Source organism: Cucurbita maxima, unplaced genomic scaffold, assembly GCF_002738345.1.
Source record: "Cucurbita maxima cultivar Rimu unplaced genomic scaffold, Cmax_1.0 Cma_Scf00003, whole genome shotgun sequence".
Taxonomy (NCBI): Eukaryota; Viridiplantae; Streptophyta; class Magnoliopsida; order Cucurbitales; family Cucurbitaceae; genus Cucurbita; species Cucurbita maxima.
This window is the reverse complement of record NW_019272019.1, coordinates 5,530,195-5,549,007: the sequence shown is the minus strand read 5'-3', so window position 1 is coordinate 5,549,007 and position 18,813 is coordinate 5,530,195. Positions and strand designations below refer to the sequence as shown.

At 37.5% G+C, this 18,813-nt stretch overlaps 3 protein-coding genes and 1 long non-coding RNA gene across 8 annotated transcripts in view; all 4 read right to left on the bottom strand.

Moving 5' to 3' along the window:
* The window catches only part of LOC111477306, a 1,224-nt gene extending 466 nt beyond the window's left edge, over window positions 1-758 (bottom strand). Inside the window, exons 1-2 of the long non-coding RNA XR_002717245.1 lie at window positions 413-758; window positions 99-265 (exon numbers count right to left, since the gene is read on the bottom strand). This is a non-coding gene — a long non-coding RNA (uncharacterized LOC111477306). The remainder of the gene's footprint in view (window positions 1-98; window positions 266-412) is intronic.
* Window positions 759-2,146: 1,388 nt separating this feature from the next.
* LOC111477284 lies at window positions 2,147-7,447 on the bottom strand. Of its 5 annotated transcripts, XR_002717242.1 has the most exons (5): window positions 6,867-7,447; window positions 6,730-6,787; window positions 6,517-6,579; window positions 3,295-3,356; window positions 2,147-2,305 (listed from the first exon to the last, which is right to left on the bottom strand). XR_002717242.1 is itself a non-coding variant. In XM_023121354.1 (3 exons), the coding sequence occupies exons 1-3, from the start codon at window positions 7,315-7,317 to the stop codon at window positions 6,567-6,569; spliced, it is 522 nt and encodes a 173-aa protein (XP_022977122.1). In that variant the 5' UTR covers window positions 7,318-7,447; the 3' UTR covers window positions 6,398-6,566. The 5 variants fall into 5 exon arrangements, 2 of the variants coding, with proteins under 2 accessions (XP_022977122.1, XP_022977121.1); XR_002717241.1 differs by lacking the exon at window positions 2,147-2,305 and having other exon boundaries at window positions 3,196-3,356; XR_002717240.1 differs by lacking the exon at window positions 2,147-2,305 and having other exon boundaries at window positions 3,196-3,356; window positions 6,517-6,787.
* A 486-nt stretch (window positions 7,448-7,933) lies between these two features.
* Window positions 7,934-10,149, bottom strand: LOC111477227 (F-box only protein 13-like). The gene is made up of 2 exons (XM_023121270.1): window positions 9,853-10,149; window positions 7,934-9,388 (listed from the first exon to the last, which is right to left on the bottom strand). The coding sequence occupies exon 2, from the start codon at window positions 9,363-9,365 to the stop codon at window positions 8,124-8,126; it is 1,242 nt and encodes a 413-aa protein (XP_022977038.1). The 5' UTR covers window positions 9,366-9,388; window positions 9,853-10,149; the 3' UTR covers window positions 7,934-8,123.
* A 2,193-nt stretch (window positions 10,150-12,342) lies between these two features.
* Window positions 12,343-17,801, bottom strand: LOC111477190 (ubiquitin carboxyl-terminal hydrolase 18-like). The gene is made up of 11 exons (XM_023121221.1): window positions 17,509-17,801; window positions 16,514-16,694; window positions 16,330-16,418; window positions 16,136-16,221; window positions 15,884-16,046; window positions 15,634-15,757; window positions 15,388-15,545; window positions 14,795-14,879; window positions 14,155-14,367; window positions 13,619-13,680; window positions 12,343-13,517 (listed from the first exon to the last, which is right to left on the bottom strand). The coding sequence occupies exons 1-11, from the start codon at window positions 17,799-17,801 to the stop codon at window positions 12,902-12,904; spliced, it is 2,070 nt and encodes a 689-aa protein (XP_022976989.1). The 3' UTR covers window positions 12,343-12,901.
* Between the last annotated feature and the right edge of the window lie 1,012 nt (window positions 17,802-18,813).

Here is an 18,813-nt window from a genome sequence, read left to right as displayed (position 1 = left end):
ATATATATATATATATATATATATATATATATATATATATATATATATTTCTTCTGTGTTCGAATTTCATTTAATATTAAGAAAAGTTAAAATCATACCAGGATAGATCAGGATCTTGTAGGTAATCCTCCTCTGCACACTGATAATTCGAATGCTGCTGCATGCCTTTTTCGCTCTCTCCAGTTGGGTCATTATTGGACCAAAACACATCAGAAGCCATTAGGATCCCTTCTTCCTTGGATAATGAAATTGATTTGGGAACTTCCTGATAAGTAGCAACAAAAGAAACAGAGGGACAGATATATGAAGATGGGGACCAGAATGAAAGTGAATAAAATGAATAACTGTTGTCACAGACAGCTGAACGAGTATCCACAGTTTTTGAAATTATTATCAAAATTGAGATTCGGACCTAAATTTTGCATAGGGTTTTCTGTATTGAGATTCTGTGCAACAGGTGGAGATGAAATAAAGGTAGAACCATTTTCCAAACAAAATGAGCAATCACAGGAGCCACCTTGGTATATCCTGGTATTTCTCCTGGATTTCCTTTATCCTTCGGGTTCAAATTGGGCATAAGTATAAGACCCCACATATTGATTGGAGAAAGAAACGAAGCATTCTAAAAAAGGTGTAGAAACTTCTTCACAGTAGATGGATTTTAAACCCTGAGGCTTACGGTTATATGTAACGGACTAAAATGGACAATATCTACACGCGGTTGGCTTAAGAAGTTACAAATAGTATTTGAGCCAAGAGGCTGGGAACAGAGCATTCCTTCTAAGAGTAAGGATGTCAAAACCTCTCCCTAACAAACGCGTTTTAAAACCTAAAGGAAAAGCCTGAAAAGTACCCACAAGGATTTGTGAAGCTTCAAAGTTGAAGAGTTTGTCCGAAGAGTTCATTGGGTCAGTGTGAGGTTTTTAGAAGATTTGTTCAACTGTTTTAGCAGTCCAGGGAAGAAATTATCATAGAGAAATAATGCCAAATCTTGAGCTTACTCTTTAATGTTCATCAATTTGCTTTTTCTATGGTGGAAAAGAAGTGCAGAGACGAGGATTGATGATCGGTTGGAAGGATTGTGGGCTTTATATTCAGCACTGATTGCGCAATGCCGAGACTCGTTTTCGAACAAGTCTACGAAGCAGCACCGGCTACACGTGTCATTGCATTTTCCCTTTTACAATCCTATCCATCACCACTCATGAGGGGAACTTTCAGGCTTGGGAAATACTTAATAAGTGGCTAATTAGTTTCTGTGAACCACCACTAAATTCATACAAAAGAAAATTTCTCTCACACCCATCTGTAAAAAATTCAGGGTGAACAGTAAGAAGATTCTGACGTCGGGTGAGTAGGGAAATATTATTCTTCCAGACAGTAGTAGCCACATAGCAAGTAGGTTCTTGCGGTTTATCAACTATCAATAACTTGCTAAGTTAAACCAAGTTTACATGAAAAGAAAATTTCTCGATGTTAAAATGGTTGCCTAAAGAAAAGAGTTCACTAAATTCGAAGATCTAAAAAGTCCATGCCAGATTGGAAAAGGCAATTGAAGTTTCATACAGGTTTGAAATAACCCAAATTTCGTGAGTTCAAAAGGTTAAGACAATTAAGTTTTTAGATCTGAAATCCGAGACAGACTTTTATCCAGTTTCCTGCAATGTCGAGGAAGTAGGAGGCACACCAAATTCCAAAATTCTATCCAAAGTTCAAATACTCTATGTTTTTATCATAGTTTCAGCTTCGGTTTTGTACTTTTAAGGGACTAGTTTGGTCCATTTATCTTATTGTTTTCATTGGGCATTGAATTTGGGTTAAACTTTGCAAAATTTTACATTACAATGACTAAAATGAACACTAAAATAGAGTTTCAGCCTAAAAAATAAAGCCCAGAACCGACTCCAACAGTAGCAGAAACCATCCTAAATTTGGAACAAAGGATATTCATATAAAATTGAACTAAAAACGATGATGCAAATCATAAGAAAACAAAATTTAGGGCAAAAGAAAAAAAAAAAAAAAAAGAACGGCAGAACAAATCTTACTCCTACATGTATCAGAAGAGCCGACAAAAAGGGGAAAAAAAGAAAGAGAGAGAGAGAGAGAGAGATTGAAATGATGCAAGGAAAAGGAAACGTGCCTTGTTGCATTTGTATGTGGTGTTTCATGACGCAATGGCCGAGGTCATAGACTCACAAGGCTCTTCCGATTTTGTTAAGGCAGAGACAGAGAAGAAGAGGAACCACGTTTTCCAATAATCCATGGGAGCCGCGCCGCACAGCCACAGGAACAGGTGTAATGGCTGAAGAAATCGCCAAGACAGCAGATAGCAGAACGATCAAACGATAATTAACAAGAGAGAAAAAGAAAAAGAACCAAATGATTGGATCATCTGATTCTGATCTCACCCGCGATCCTCCCATATTCTTCCCCGCCTTCCCCTCTCCCAAATTGTTTCTATTTCTTTTTTCTTTTTTTAGTCTCTCTAAAAAAGTTTTAAAATTTTGACAATTTCATTACAATATATTCTTAACCAAATTTCAACAAAAATATATTTTAAAAACACTTATTTTTTATTTACAAAATTTTTGTTTTCATAGATTTTAAAAACTTAATTCTTAACTCAAAAATTAAAAAAAAGGCTAGATGGTAGAAAATACTTTTAACACTTTTGCACTTATTTCATTAATATTCTAGAACTTTAAAAAGGTTCATTCATACACTTGATTTTTAAAATCTTCACGTAGAGGTGTGTATTCAATCAAGAATCTGAAACCAACTTGAATTATAAAGGTTGGATGGGGCTAGATAGCATTTCTAGATGGGTTGTATTTTTAGACAGGAGCCTGTTTAGATTGGGTACTAATTCAATGGGCAAATGACTAAGTCAACCGACCCACCCCAATCACATTAAAAAAAAAAAAAGAGCAGGCTTCTTCTCCAGTCAACCCAGTACCCATGTTCTAAGGAATTCTAAGGCAATTCCTAGAAACAAAAAAACAAGTTTGAAAATTAATTTTATTTTTGTTGAGGATTATTGGGAGTAAGTGGGGAATTAGCTAATTTAGAGAATGGTAGTGAGTTTAGAAGGAGAATATTATCTCTATTGTTAAAAGATTTTGAGAAAGCTCAAAGCAAAGCTAACCTCGTTTATGCTCAAAGTGGACAATATGAAAACAGTGACTGGTAAGAGACAAAGTAAAGAAGCAGACGTGAAATTTTAAAGGGTTACCTAGTTTAAAACTGAGGGCAGCTGATCAACAAATTTTAGTCAGAGAATTCAAGACTTACTCGATTGATCTCTGTCTGGAACAATAGCTCCAGCGGCATCAAGCAAGATCTTCCACACATCCCTGCATACAAACAAGGATAATAAATGAAAGTTTCGTCATGAACGCATCAAAGATCAAGGATACGATTTTTTGCATGATTCAAGAAAAAAAAAAGAAATTATAGCACAAGTAGCAAGTAGTATTTGAATCGAATGAAAATGACAAGGATGAATGTGAATCGGCATCAAACACTATTCTCAAATGATTAGAGCAGCATTTCAATCAATATTCTCAAATGGAATACAGTAGCTCGTGTTATGCAGTCTTCTTTGATGTCTATCTATTCTCAATGCCATGCCCAATACATGAAAGAAATCAAGAACAAAGTGAGTTAGCTCCAATTAGTGGTTATTATACTACTATCATTCAAAATCTAGAAGTGAATGATCGCTACGTTCTATCTTTGGTTCATGGAATCCAAAAAAATAAATGATCCACTCAGGACGAGCGCCCCTGTAGATTAAACACCTTCCCTCAGACTGAAAATTCAAGATCATGCTTCACTTCAATTTCCAAAACCTGTTCATTCAGAAAGATCATGAAAATCACCACGTTCTCACCTTTTGTACAATCCAAACAAACATCTCCAGAGGTAAAATGCATATTATCTCAGATATTAGAATTGACATCTTTTGGTAAGATTAGATTTGATTTAGTCATACCATTAGTCCTATTGATTTGATTCTAATAGCCAATTTCATTCTTAGAGATTTCTCCCTTCATTCCTAACATTTGTAAGAACCTAATTGGACCGAAAGAAAGAAGAAATACACAAATTTTGAGTGTTTAAGAGGAAAAACACGGAACAAATGGGAAGTGATTCAGGAAGCTTTGCTACACCATGTGTTTCTAAATTCGATGGAGACTACGAGCATTGAAGTTTGGTCATGGAAAATCTCTTGCACTCCAAGGAATATTGGAGTGCTATTCAATTTGGTTTCGAGGAACCAAAAGGAAACGAAGCACTAATCGTAGCCTAGCAAAAGGAAATCGCAAAAGGAAATCTATGAAGCAAGGCTTAAAGATCTCAGAGCAAAGAATTTTCTCTTTCAATCCATTGATAAGAGTATAATGAGGATACTTCCAAGCAATTGTGGGATTCAATGAAACTCAAGTATCAAGGAGATGCTAGAGTGAAGCGAGCCCAGCTACAACGACTTCGCAGAACATTCGAAACTTTAGAGATGAAAGCAGGAGGTGTTTCTGAGTATTTTTCAAGAGTGATGTCTACTGCTAATGACATGAGGAATTGCGGAGAAGATATGCCGGATGTCAAAATTGGTGAGAAAATACTTCGAAGTCTCGCCAATAATTCAAAGAATCCAAGGACATTGACCAATTAACCGTCGATGAATTACAGACATCTTAGATTGTACATCAACAAAAGTGATTGATAAGAAGAGTGAAGAGCAGTTTCTGCATGTGGAAAATGTACAAGGTATGGACAAGAAAGAGACAGAGAAACATTTCAAAGAGGAAGAGGTTACTTTAGAGAACGGGGAAGAGGTAGATCTTTTGTGAACCGGTCGGCCATCAACTATTTTCGATGTGGAAAGCAAGGACATTACCAATTTGAATGTCCGGGCTTAGAAAAAGGAGCCGTCATTTATGCTCAATTTGACGAGGAAGAACTGCTATTGATGGCATACACAAAGAAAAGTAAAGTTGAAAGAGAAGGCATTTGATTTCTCGATTCCGAATGCTCAAATCATATGACAGGGGACAAAACATGGTTCTTTGAGCTTGACGAATGTTTCAAACACACTGTCTTGGGAAATAGGTCAAAATTGGTAGTTGAAGGAAGAGGCAATGTCAGATTCGAAGTTGAAGGTATCACACAAACCGTGGCAAATGTCTACTATGTCCCTATTCTCACCAACAATTTGGTAAGCATAGGGCAGCTACAGGAGAAGTGCTTGGTAATCTTAATCAAAGAAGGAACCTGCAGAATCTATCATCAACAAAAAGGCATGATAATGAATACACAAGTGATGGCGAATTGCACGTTATCAGTTAATGAGAAGATGAAGCCATTGGTTGACAAATGTTTGAAAATAGAAGATCAAGACTTGGAGGTCCAGAATGTGCCGACAGAGGTAGCAAAAGCAGAGGAGATAAAAGAGAAGAAGGTCACCTGTGACGGCGAAAAGAAGTTAGAAGAAGATGCAGCTAAGAGGATGGAAGAATTAATTCAGAAGAATGTTGAAGAAAGGCTAAACTCTGAAGAGATTAAATTAGAAATACAGAGACGAATAGAGGGAGGTCGCAAGAAGTTGTTTGATGATGTTGATGTGCAGTTTGAGAAAGGAAAAGAAGCCGCTCTTACTTACTGCTACAAGACAAAAAGAAGAACAAGCACGGAAAGAGAGAGAAGAGCTATATAAAATGCGGGAAGAGAATAGGAGAAGGGTAGAAAAAACTAAGCAACGATTAGCTCTGGAGCTGCAGCGGAGGGAAGAAGAACAATATCGTGAGCTCGAGTTGATTCAGAGACAAAAAGAGGAAGCAGCTCGAAGAACTAAGCTAGATGATAAGAGTTTGAGTTATGTTTTGCCAAGAGTTAGTGAAGAGTCAAAGCTTACCGACTCAGAGAGACTATGCAATAGGAGAAGATTTTTGTGAAGAAGATGATGATGCAGTCTAGATGAGAGACTATGTAGGAGAAGTTTTTTTGTAAAGAAGATGATGAAGCTCACTCGGCCATGTTTACCACTTCTAAACCTGTAAACTTTGTAAACTTTAAAGACACATTGATTTAAAGAAGCATTCAAGAGTGAGAAATGGAGGCAAGTCATGGATGGTAGGAATAAACAGAAATGGCACATGTAAATTGATAGTTACCTATAAGTTTGTTACGAGGTAGTGAGGTAGTAGATATGAATGGATTACTCTACCTTAGTTTAAGATTAGTTTAAAGGAGGAATGGTTAGGATTAGATTTGATTTAGTTATTTGAATCCGATTTGATTCTAAATTTAGTCCTACATAATTTGATTTTGTAAACTATATAATACCCAATTTCTTCTTTTTGAGAGATTTCTCCTCCCCTCCCTAACCTCTTTTCCATAAGGGATCGTTCTTAGAAGTGAAAAAAGGAGTTGATACTTTTGAGCATGCACAAGCCCAAGCAAACTAACCATGAAATCCATCAAAACATGAACAGTGATCAATGCCAGCCTTACCCGCTCAAAGTAAGGAACAGCCTCTGTTGCTGGCCTGTTGTTGAAGGAGATCATAGCATTGTCCTTCCACAACGAGAATATTTATTATGTCACACAACCATTGAAATTGATAAGAAAATTATCATCTCGGTGATTAGCTAGTCAGTTGCGTCCAATTCATTTCCACAAGTAAATTAAAAGACGAACAATCAAAAGAAAAGTAAGAAGCCAAACCTTAGGTATCTTCGCGGCGAAATAGCTCCCTGTGAGTACTTGCGGAAGCGCGCCATTGCTACCAATAAACAACAAAATGAAATTACCTCAGCATTTCATCCTATGGAAATGAAGACAACAATCACGAGTTGACTCACCTATGATCCACGGTAGAGAAAGGTTAACAAGTTGAGCATGTGAAACATCTTCATGGAGCAATCCGGACGCTAAAATGGCATCCAAACGGCCATGAAACCTCTCGAATACTTGTCTCGCAGCAATGGCATGATCGAAACTCAATTTGTAAGGTACTGAAATTATCAGAAACCCTTCCTTTGCCAAAAGCTCAAATAAAGTAGCTACATCGAAATACAAATGATAGCGAAGAAACGGAAGGGAAAAAAACCTGCAAGTGACTTCAGGAATAGCTCCGATGATAGCGCCATCGAGGAACTTAATGATAGCGCCAAGCAGCTTACCTCGCGGCGGCGGTATCACCAAACAAGGTTCCAATCGCTTGTGAATCTTGTTTCTAATCGAATTTCTACCATCGTATCCACAACTACTGCTTCCTCTGCCGGCATATCCATTCGAGACCATCATCTTCATCGAAGCAGATGAAGTTTTCGAGACTAATATATAGAAGTTCGCTCTGAAAATCCAGTGAAAAAGGGAAAACGATCATCAATATTCCTCTCTTAGAGAGTATATTTGCGTCTGTTCATTTTGTTGGATAATTTTAAGCGGGAAAGAAATTTGCCTGAATGAACTAACCAATTTTATTTGCCCCCAAACGAAGTTTTGATTTTTTGTATTTTTAGTTTTGAAATAATATAAAATAAAACATTTACCTAAAATTACATATTATACTAAAAATCAAAATTACATATTAATATATTAGCACGCCGATAATAAAAAATAATAAAAAAAAGGAAAAAAACAGTATATGTAATATTAATTTCTGATATATATATATATATATAATAATAAAAATAATAAAATTTGCCTATTCACTCTGCAGACTTTTCAGAGTAAAGGGACAACCTTATGCTGCAATTCACCCATTGGATGAAATTTGAACAACTGAGGAACTCAGAAGCAGATTCAGAGCAGAGTTGAGGTAAATTCTCAACTGAACAGTCCATTTTTACAGCAAAAGGTAAAGCATTTACCTTCTCTGTAAAAACAGCCTTCATCTACTGAAAATCAAAAGAAAGTCACAGGCTGAACAGTAAAATTGGCAGAAGGTTATTAAGAAGGAATCTACATACATCTATTCTCATCTTCTTGAATTCCATTAGCTAAGTCAGCTAAGAATACAAAGAATTCAAAAACAAATAGGAAAGCCTTACACAAAGAACAAAACAGCTATATAGAACAATTCGTTTATAAAAATAAATCAATAACCAATTCGTTTATACACAAGCCTCGATCCTCGGCTCGAACGACAAGGCAGACATAAACTCCACAGCTTCACCGTTCATATAGCATTTCTGCAATTCGGTCCACTGATTCTCGACGAGATTGCATAGAAGATACGTACAATGCTCGTTCGAATTCATGCATACGAGTATCTGGTCGCCAGCTCCTACACAGTTGATATCAATCTTCTTGCCGTACCACTCGTGCGACATTGCAGGAGGCAATGCTGCAATTTGATGCCAAGTTCGAGATTCCTCGTCGTGTCTCCAAACTCTAAGGCTTGCAGTTTCGAGAAACTCAGACAACATAACAACTAGCATCTCACCTTGGCACGCAACGACATCGATTGAGTACTCTGAAAAGACAGGCATGAGCCTGGGGTACTCAATGAAGCATCTCTTGCTCAGATTACAAGCCATGATAGTCCCGGAGGAGCTAATAAAATAGACGGTGTCCTCCCCTCTTTTGTTCGTAACCACGGATGAGTATTGCTTGGATGGGCTTCTCTGCATGTTTGTGGACACTACATTTCCTGTTCGACTCAGGAAGTACACACCGGTATCATCATTGAAGTTGAAGTCGATAGAATCGTCTACTTTTCTACTCAAGGTAACATCGTCGTCCCAGCAACCCGTGGTCGAATGGTAGACTTTGAACCGAAGCTTTGGAAGCTGGCCATAGACTAATACAATCTTGTAAGAGCCCTTACAACCGCCGGGGTCTGCATTCATCACAATGGCATGAAGAGATTGTTTTTTCTGGTCAAGATCCACAGGAGGAAGCTCACTACAGGAGCCTGTTAAAGGATTGGTCACTATGAAGTTTCCCGCCGAATTGCGAAAACAAATCAAACCACCAGAGGCAGCAACGGGGATCGAATCGAGATGATGGTTCTGAAGGAGGTGTGGGTAGTTAAGCTTCTTCCAATTTTTCTCAGTCGAGTCGAAAACAATCGAGCGGTTGAGATGTGGATCGACCATGAAAAACCAGGGGTTGCGTGCCGAAATGTCCGAGCAGGCAGACTTGAAACTTGAAGAAGCTGCAACTGATTTCCATCTTTTGCACACTGAAGAAAGACGAAAGAACGCCGATGTCGGTAGCCTCGAAAGCACCCTTTCCAGAATGTCTTGATTGAGATTATCCAAAGAGAAGTTACTCAACATGTTGTTTTCTCCATCGTTTCTCTTTCTCTTCCGAGTCACCCCCAAACCACCATGAACATCACCAAGTTCCATTGCCAGAAATATCTGAGAAATCACTGCAATATCAAACAAACATAAGCCTGTTAGTTTCAATCACAAGCTAATTTGAATCGATCCCAATAACCTAGAAATAGTAACCAGACAATGAAGCACGAATAAGGATCTCAAATCAATACCGTAAGAAGAAGAAAAGCTCAGTGGATCGAACCAACATAAAGAGAAATTTCAATTTATTTTTGAAAAACCACCGCAAAACCCTGATAAATAGATCGAGACAATCTCGAGAGAAATCGATTAACACAAAACACGAAGGCCAAGGATTCCATAAATCAGAAACGAAGGCAAAAGTTCCACTAACAAAATGCAGATACCTCCGCCATGATCTGGAACCCTCAAACCCCACGATTGAACAAAAGTCCAAACTCAGCGTGAAAACAAAGCACATCCAAAGAGAATCACAGGAAATCAACAAAACCGAACACAAAAATCAAATAAAAACAACAGGAATCAGATAATGCACCTGGATGGATGATTCAGCGGCGACGAAGGTGGAAACGATGGGGCAGTAGTCGAGAGCAACTGGATAAGTGGGGTGTCAAGATGCCTTATAAATGGGGAAAGGGAAAGGGAAAGAGAGAAAAGAAGAAAAGGAAGGGGAAAAAGAGAAAGGGAGCTATGGAGGAAGAAGAGAGGGAAGCTTCGGGGTCAGTGACTTTTATAGGCGTTGACACTTTGTTACAGAGCGGTGGCGGAGGCGGAGGAGGAGAGACGGAGGAGGAGAATACACGAGCGGATAAATAAATAAATAAAGGGGAAAAAATGTCAAAAGAATACGATTCTTAATTATAAATACAAAAAAGAAAGTAAAGAGGAGGAGAAAACACGAGTTGACTCTTGTTCACGAGTGTTCTTCGCTTTGGATTCGTTTGGTGGGTTTTTGTTTTTCCTTTTTTCTTTTTTTCTTTTTTTTTAATTATTAGCTTATTTACTCGGGACACCCGAGATTCGAACTTCATATCTTGAAAGAAAGAATGGATGTTAAGATGGTCCACGATGCTCGTGTTGACATTTATTAACTAATAATTGACTACTTGTTTTGGTAGTAACAAGCCTTAGAAGAGGCGCAACAAACTTGTAAAAGAACATTTAGTAGCCAAAGTGTAGGGCGGGTAATTTGAGATCAAATGGGTAAAGCCAGATTTTCACTCTGCAAACGCAAGAGAAAGTTAGAAGAAAAAACATGTTCTCTATTAATCCGGTTGCATTTTTCCGAATTGGAAAGCATGATAGTATGAATCATAGTTCTAATATTTGTTAAAATAGGAGGCTCAAAATCGAGTGGCATCGACTAGCAAGTCGACAGAGGTAGCTTCAGCTCATCGCAATCTTGAACCTTCGTCACTTGAATGAGACACCCAATTAGTCCGATTTTTCCACATGTCCACCCCTAAAAATAATTTTTATTTTTAGAATTTAGTTAAATAAAAATATTAATTTAGTAAAATTATCATTAAAAAAAAAAAAAAAAAAAATCAGTCTCAAGGCTCGATAATAAGTGTCTGAAGTTAGCTCACAAATTCATAGTTTAAATTTGAATAAATAAATAAAATAAAATACACATATTTGAATGAAACAAAATCCATGCCTTCCCACATGTGACTCTGCCATCTCTCTCTGCCTAAAAGTAAGAGAAAGTGGTGTGTTTTTTTTCTTTTATATATATATTTTATTGGATTATATTACAAATTGTTGGGGGGTTTTGTATTGGATATGTTTGATAGCTGACATTTTCACACCCAAAAAATAAATAAAAATAAAAAATAGAAGACTTATTGGGGCTTTGCTTTGACGACACACTTCTCCTCGTAGAGGGAATCTCTCTCTCAAAATGCCGTTTTTCTCTCTCTTTTTGTCTTGTGGCTTCAAAGTCAAAACACCCAGAATCTTTAAGGTCACGAGCAATAGCTAGAGCTAGCCTACTACCCCTATCACTAACACATTTTTTAACTAATTCTAAACTTACTTCTATCACCCACTCGTAGACTAATTAAGGAGCGGATTATATGTTCGTAAGGAATACATTTTTAATGGTGTGAGATCATTAACGAGAGTTATGGTCAAAGTGGATAATATTGTACTATTGTGAAGAAATAGACTTGTAAATTTTTAATTTTTTTTGTCCGACAAATTTGAAAATTTTAAAAACTAAAAATTCTATAACTAAACTAGTATTATTATTATTTTAAAGAGAATTAGAATTGAAGTTAAGTAAATGGAATAGAAACAAAAGAGGGGGGAGGGGGGCAAAAGGGAAAAAAAAGCCGTAAATTGCGTTTCTTTTGGCTTTTTTGTTGGGAGTAATGGCCAAATTTGATGGCATTGGCAAATTGGTATGAAAACAAAAACAAAGGCAGAGATCTCGATGCTCCCTACTGCTTACTACTCTCAAGCTCTACTACTACACGCCTATGTATGCCTTTTACAGTCCCCTTCTTTGTCAACCCACCTTGTGCGCCTTCCGCCGTTTTGCCTTTGCCCAACCCCTCTTTTTGCTTTCCCTTAGCGTATTCTATGCTCAAAAATGTCTTCTTTGGAATGTTTTTAACCCTACTATTTATGCTAGCTTCCTCTAGGGTGCGAGTCCAATGTCGGGTGTGAATCAATTTGGTCCGTCTAAAAGAAAAAGTACCCAATACAAACAATAGATCAAGTAGTCTCCGAAGTCAAATACCAAACCTTAATATACCTCTAATTGGAGACATGATTGATCTAGTAATTAGGGCAGGAGGATTTTTTAGCTTTGACGGATGTTAGGTGTGTGATTTTTTAGCTTATACCGAACCTTAATATACCTCTAATAGCCGTAAGATCTCGTCTTTCACATCCCATTTCACTCCATGAGGGAAAGTGGATATTAGGTCCAATCCAATTTCAACCACATAGGTCAGAAACGAGTTATATTAAATAAATAGAGAGAAAGTAGATACGTTCCTTTACTAGTTCGGACTAATGTTACGAGAAAAAAGTGTAGCTCATTCTCATTAGAATTTATAATGAATGTGCATCAGGAACACACAAGGTCAACATTTAGAAATGAGTTTTAATTTCTGTTAGAAGAAACTAAGAACCTAATCTCTAATGAACTCTAAAACAAGGTATCCAGATATTCTCTGTAGGAGCCTAATCCCTATTGCATAAAAGCACAGTGAGAACCAATACTTTGATATGTTTACGGACTTTCACAATTTGTAATCGACGCCGAGATCTCTGCTAATAGTGAAACCTCAGAAGAAGAAAAAAATATATATCAGCTCAAACCTCGTTTTAAGGATGACTGATTGATCTATGAATGATCGATCGAGTGGCCTAAACATCACCCATCGACTCCACTTGATTTGTTCCGCTTGCATCTTCAAACTAATAGCCCAGACAGGGCAATCCCGGATTCATCTTGTGGGATTCAGCAGCAGACGTCTCGTTGAATGAGTAATTATTTTGATTATTTGTAGCGAGAGGAACGGTTTCATCTCCATGTATGTGTCCATTGACAAGAACATTGACATCTTGTGCTAGAGGAGAGAACTCGTATCGCAACTAACCATATTTGTATCCTCTGAATCGTCTTTCGCAGTTCTGAGATTGTTCACCAAAACATCCTCGCCGTAAGAAACCTCCATAGAAATGGCTGAATGACAATGATCATTTCCACTTGCTGTTCTTGTATCCAGTGGATTTGTTATCGAAGGTTCGTAGTTCAACAACAAAAGAGAATCCTTTCCAAAAGAAGGAATATCCCTTGGAACAGATGAACTAGTTCCAAAATCAAGCAGATCTATATCCCGAACATCATCCATTACCGCTTCAGAAGATACCCCAAAATCTGCTTTGCGAGTACACGCAGAAACCCCGCTTGAAGTAGACGATTCAAGTACATCTCCATCCATATCATCTTTAGAACACAGTCTCAGGGGTTGTGGTTGAATGTCAGGGGACCCAGTAAAATTATCAGAATGCATGCAGCCATCACTCGACTCGGAGTTGGACGAACAAACGTGATCCACAAGACTTAGTTTAGCACTTCCAACTCGTTCATTTGCGCAAAGATCCGCTTCTCCATTCTCTTTTTGTAGCTGATTGTTCCTCATAGATTCAATAGTTTGAAGACTTGAAGATCGCGGGCGAACCCTGCAAAGAATCAGCAAATGGATTCATTAGACATGTCTACTCCGTCAAGAATACAACGAACAAGAACTAATAAAGATCTACTCCTGAAGCGGGAAAAATACCTGGAGAACAAAATCATGTACGCTCCTTGAGATAGCACCTCTTCTAAATCAACTTTAGAAACCTGAAGGAATGTGACAGCCAAGAAAGTGAAAATACGTTAGTCTTGGAGAATAAATAATATATTCCAATGAGATGTTAACCGATACAAAAGAACTGCTAGCGGAGCTCGTGCATTACCCCAGAATAAGCTTCAGCTTTAACATCAATCATACAAAAAAGAAAAAAAAGAAAAAAAAAAAAACTTTACCTATACGGACCTCACAAATCAATGCCAACATTATCCAGTAGCAAGATCGAAAAATATGAGAATTGTAAATAATGAGAATTACAATTTTCAATTATCGCCTCGTAAATTTAGCTCATATTCGCGCATCTACATCAAATATAATTCTGGTAATAACAAGGGATATGAACCACCATAATAGGCGTGCGAGTTAAGATAATTATTCAGGTATATGGATATTTTTGCAGTGCACACAAGCATTTGTTGTGTCTGTGTCAATCTGTGTGAGTGGGAGGAGAGAAAGGGACCGACCTTACGATCATCAATCCTGTACCAATTTCCAGAGAAGTCCTTAATGTAGCAGATATAGTGTCCAAAATATGAAGCATTCAGCATATCAATGTGAACGACTACAGCATAAAGCCTGTACACATCCGTACGATCTCCTGCTTCGCTCATGTAAGGACTAAGGTCTAAAGTCTCTGGAAATGTTACTTTCTTGTTGAGCTTCCCAAACCTTCCACTCTGCAAAAATTTTCTAACAGAAACTTAGGAGAAGGAAAAAAAAACAAACACAAAACTATCTTTGTTCATTGTTCAAAATTAACGGTGTTCCCAAGCACAACTTCAACTATTCTAAAGATGAACGACCAGTAGAGATGTGTGTTGCTCTATTTCCACACCAGAGAGTAGTTCGAATAACCTGTTCTTTCGCTATTGACTAGCTGAGAAGCCTCTTTTTTTTTTTTTTTTTTGGTTCATCGATTAAGTTCTTTCTTTGGGTCTAAAAATCCCATGATGTCCATTGACTTAATCCATTACCCCAAGGTTCTCCCATTCAGGTGACCATGGTGACCACGCAACAATTAACGTAAAATACTCGAATCATGGGCAGTAATATAAAGGTATATTGGCATAATAACCAAAGCAGACATGAAAGAAGGGATCCAACCTGAAATCTCTTCAAGGCAATTGTAAGAATGTTAGGAGCCTGTTTAATCGTAAGACGTTTTGATGCCTTGACATAGTCATTGCACCTACAATCACAAAAATGTACATATCATATAAAAGAGTATAGAATGACTTAAAAAGTAATGACGAAATAAATTATTCGAGGACAAAATTCAGTCTACGTCCTCCTCCGTCACCTAAAATATTGTTCATTATAAAAAAAAACTACGAAATATATATGCCATGTGTCCTCCACACTCACAAACTAGATGAGTATATTAGATTAAAATCTAACTCAAAATGCAAACATCGCGTCGAAAACCCGGAAAAAGCAATTACTAATCAGTCAACAAAAACTATCAAAGAAGCGGATTTCACATTGGGGGAAATAGTTTCATCAGGTAAGCAGGAAGTGACCCTACACAACTAATCAAATACCTTCTGGATAACAGAAAGGAACAATCAAGGTTACAGAGCCACCTTCCAAATGATGGTCGTTTTAATTCTAAAGGGTTCGAAATGAATTTGGAGGCATAGTGAACCTACTAAAAAGAAAGAAAAAAAAAAGAACCCAGAATCCAGTTGGCTACGTACCCATCACATTTGTACATATTATCACCATGCAGCCACTCGACTTTCGTGAATTGATCGAGGCACTCCTCCAATGATGCAGCATCCCCATGAATTTCAACAGTCAAATCCATCATATTTTCAAGCTGGTTGGAGACAATCTCGCAATTTGTACATATCACCTGAAGTATCAAGATCCAAACCCTCATCAGTCAGTAGCACAAAACACAACATGGCAGATAGTATGGAAGGCCAGCTTAAATGCTTTACTTGGGACTGAAGTTGACCACCAAAAATGTGTTGTATAATGGTCGTCTCTCGGGAAGGTGTACGAACAGCTTTCTCTCCACCAAATTCATCAAGGCACGCAAGTTGCATTCTATCAATAGCAAATCTGTAAAACAGAAATCGGCCATTAGATAATTGAATAATTAACTAGTCAAAGAAAGAAAGAGTTAATGTTGTCTCTACACATTCAGCAAGAAATATCAAATTACAAAAAGAAAAGCAAGACAAATACCTCATGAACTCATGGGCATCTTCCTGCCTTCCATAACCAAGATTTCCACCAATATTAGGCAACCGAAGGATAATATTATTAGGTGAAAAGGGTTGGGCACTTCGATTAGCTCTTTCAACATGTGTTTGAAACTCACAAAAGAAACACCAATCATCACGAACACCTGATTAAAAGAGGATGCGAAATTATGGACACATGAGTACTAAGGCCCAAGTAGGGGGGAGGGGAAGAAAAAAGTTCGACGGTATTTACATTCATTTCTGTGCCCTCTTTCCATAAGGAAGGCAAAAAGTGGTCTTGTATAGGACAGACACTGAAGAACCACATTTGCATAGCAACTGCAAGAAATAGGAATCAAGACGATAAGGTAAAATCAAATTCCAAATGACTGAATTTTGAAAGTAATTCATGAAGGGTAGAATTGTTAGAAATAAGTGAATACTAACCTATTGCCACAATTTAAGAGTCCACAAGGATGAAACTGACGCTTATCCCAGAAAAAAAGGTCCAGAAATTCATCATAGGGAAAAAGAATCTAAGTCATCCAAACATAAAGATGAACTTTATTAGAAGGTATGATATCAATAACAATATTGCTCAATTCTAGGGATAAAAAGGAAGATAACATACATCTTTTGGTTGCTTGATAGGCTTAGAGGCCTTATGAGACGGTATCAGCGAAATTGAAGAAAAACTTTTGCTCCCAACATTAGAAGCTTTGGAACCCCTGTCGGAATTCCTACGCGCTTGAAAATCCTTGCACTTCGTCTTGTGGCCAGCTTTCCAATGAATTTCTTGACATTTTGGTGAACTAAACAATAAACGATTTTAAGAAAGAAAAAAAACATCAAAACAAATATATAGTCTACAAGCAAATGAGAAATACAAATACAGAAGCAGTTGAAGCGTAAGACAAAAGAAACCCCATTTAAGAAAGCATTGAACTTCATGTAATAAAAGCAAGACAATCATTTTGGTTACTAAAAATCAACAATGTCAAGAAGATAATGCAACGGTTTATTTATAGTAGCCCAACCCCACCGCTAGCAGATATTGTCCTCTTTGAACTTTCCATTTTGGGCTTCCGGTTATAAAAAGCGTCTGTTAGGGAGAGGTTTCCACACCCTTATAAGGAATGCTTCGTACCCCTCTCCCACGGATGTGGGATCTCAAAATCCACCTCCTTTGGGGCCCAACATCCTCGCTGGCACACCTCCCGGTGTCTAGCTCTAATACCATTTGTAACAGCCCAAGCTCACCGCTAGCAAATATTGTCCTCTTTGGATTTTCCCTTTTGAGCTTCTCCTCAAGGATTTAAAACGCGTGTGTTAGAAAGAGGGTTCCACACCCTTACAAGGAATGTTTCGTTCCCAACTCTAACGGATGTGGGATCTCACATTATTAGTCAACAAATTAAAACAAAAGACACTTCATCCATGGCCTTGCACCAAGTAACAATTATTAACTCGACAAGTAACAATTATTGCCGATAAAGGGTTGCTTTTGTCTAACTTGCCTACTATAACAAATAAATAATAACCGATAACAAAAGGTAAATTATTAACTCGACAGGAATGGCCATTGCAATTGATGTAAATTTAGCAACTGAAAAGACTACCACTTACCAGTATCGAATGGCCTTGCACCGCGAGCACTTCTTCGTGCCCAAATTCCCACAGACGACGCATACAGCATCACCCGTAGAACCGCCACCGGACATTGAGTTGCAATCGCCACCGTCGCCTCCGCCTTTTCCCGCCATTCCTCCACCACCCGAAGCCTCGAAATTCGCGTCGACCTCAAAGTATTTGGAGGCCGTATTCTTTACCAAGTACAGCAACCCAACGATGATCAAAAACACTGTCAATATCAATTGCAGGAACCAATTAAGATCCAAGGTTACTCCAGAGACGTGCATTTAAGCAGCCCCGCCGTTGATCCAAGATTCGTCGCGGTTCCTATCGCTTTTCATCGATGAATTTACACACAACTGAACCTCAAAATAAGTACCTCCAATGAAACAAAGCAAGAACTAAAAGAATGATACGAAAAGAAGAAGAAATTATTAGGGTTGTTTCAAAGATCGAATCGTCGAACCCGGGAAGCCGAAACGGTGAGGAGTTCGTGCAAATTAGGCGGCTGTTTCTGTCCTACTCCTCTTTCTCTCTCTGTAATTCGACGAAACTGCAATTTTACGATGGGGACAGCCTTAATTTCTTCGGAACTCTCTCTTCGGACTGGATTTTAGGGTTGTTAATTTACAAATTTTGAAACTGAAATGAACAACCGAATGAACCTTTGTTTCCCGAATAACTTTTTCCCGGTCTTTATATCCCCTCCTCCCACTCCTACTGGACCTAAAGTTTCTAATAATTAATTTTCAAATAAGTCATAAAGTATTAAACCTAAATTACAAATTTACCCACAAAAACTTTTAAAATTTACCCATTTTAAAATTTTATTAAAATTGATATATAATTTATTAATTACTCCTCCTTTTTTTTTTTTTTTAATTCATCAATTACACTCCTAAATTCAAACCAAATACAAATGGATCTAAGAATTGAGAGACTAAAACTAGTTTAATCAAATATTTAATCCATAATAACTCTTTTTTCTTTTAAATTAGGATAAATTTAAAGAAAAATTGAAACGTTTTACCTTCCATCTGATTTTTTTCAAAATATTGCTTTAATCTTTTATGCACGCCACTAATTTTCTCCCGAACTAATTTAATTATTAGTTTATCACCAGCAATGAATATGACAATTTGGCATTAATTCGTTTAGCATTCAGTCACAAAAGTCCACGCCATTTATTGAACCATAAGTTTGTCCAGTTTGAATCACATTGGTCTTTGATGTATGAGAGTGACAGTCATAGTTCTTTGATAACATTATAGATTCACTCTCTTACGGATTAAATGAGAT

What these genes read in the sequence shown, in the direction of transcription:
- LOC111477284 (XM_023121353.1), bottom strand. Translation starts at nt 7,317, where the DNA reads ATGAAGATGATGGTCTCGAATGGATATGCCGGCAGAGGAAGCAGTAGT. An exon ending in TTCTCTACCGTGGATCATAG is followed by an intron (nt 6,788 to 6,866) that starts GTGAGTCAACTC and finishes GTTTATTGGTAG; the next exon opens with CAATGGCGCGCTTCCGCAAG.
- LOC111477227 (XM_023121270.1), bottom strand. Translation starts at nt 9,365, where the DNA reads ATGGAACTTGGTGATGTTCATGGTGGTTTGGGGGTGACTCGGAAGAGA.
- LOC111477190 (XM_023121221.1), bottom strand. Translation starts at nt 17,801, where the DNA reads ATGCACGTCTCTGGAGTAACCTTGGATCTTAATTGGTTCCTGCAATTG. An exon ending in CTATCAAGCAACCAAAAGAT is followed by an intron (nt 16,419 to 16,513) that starts GTATGTTATCTT and finishes TGGATGACTTAG; the next exon opens with ATTCTTTTTCCCTATGATGA. An exon ending in GATGCCCATGAGTTCATGAG is followed by an intron (nt 15,758 to 15,883) that starts GTATTTGTCTTG and finishes TCTGTTTTACAG; the next exon opens with ATTTGCTATTGATAGAATGC.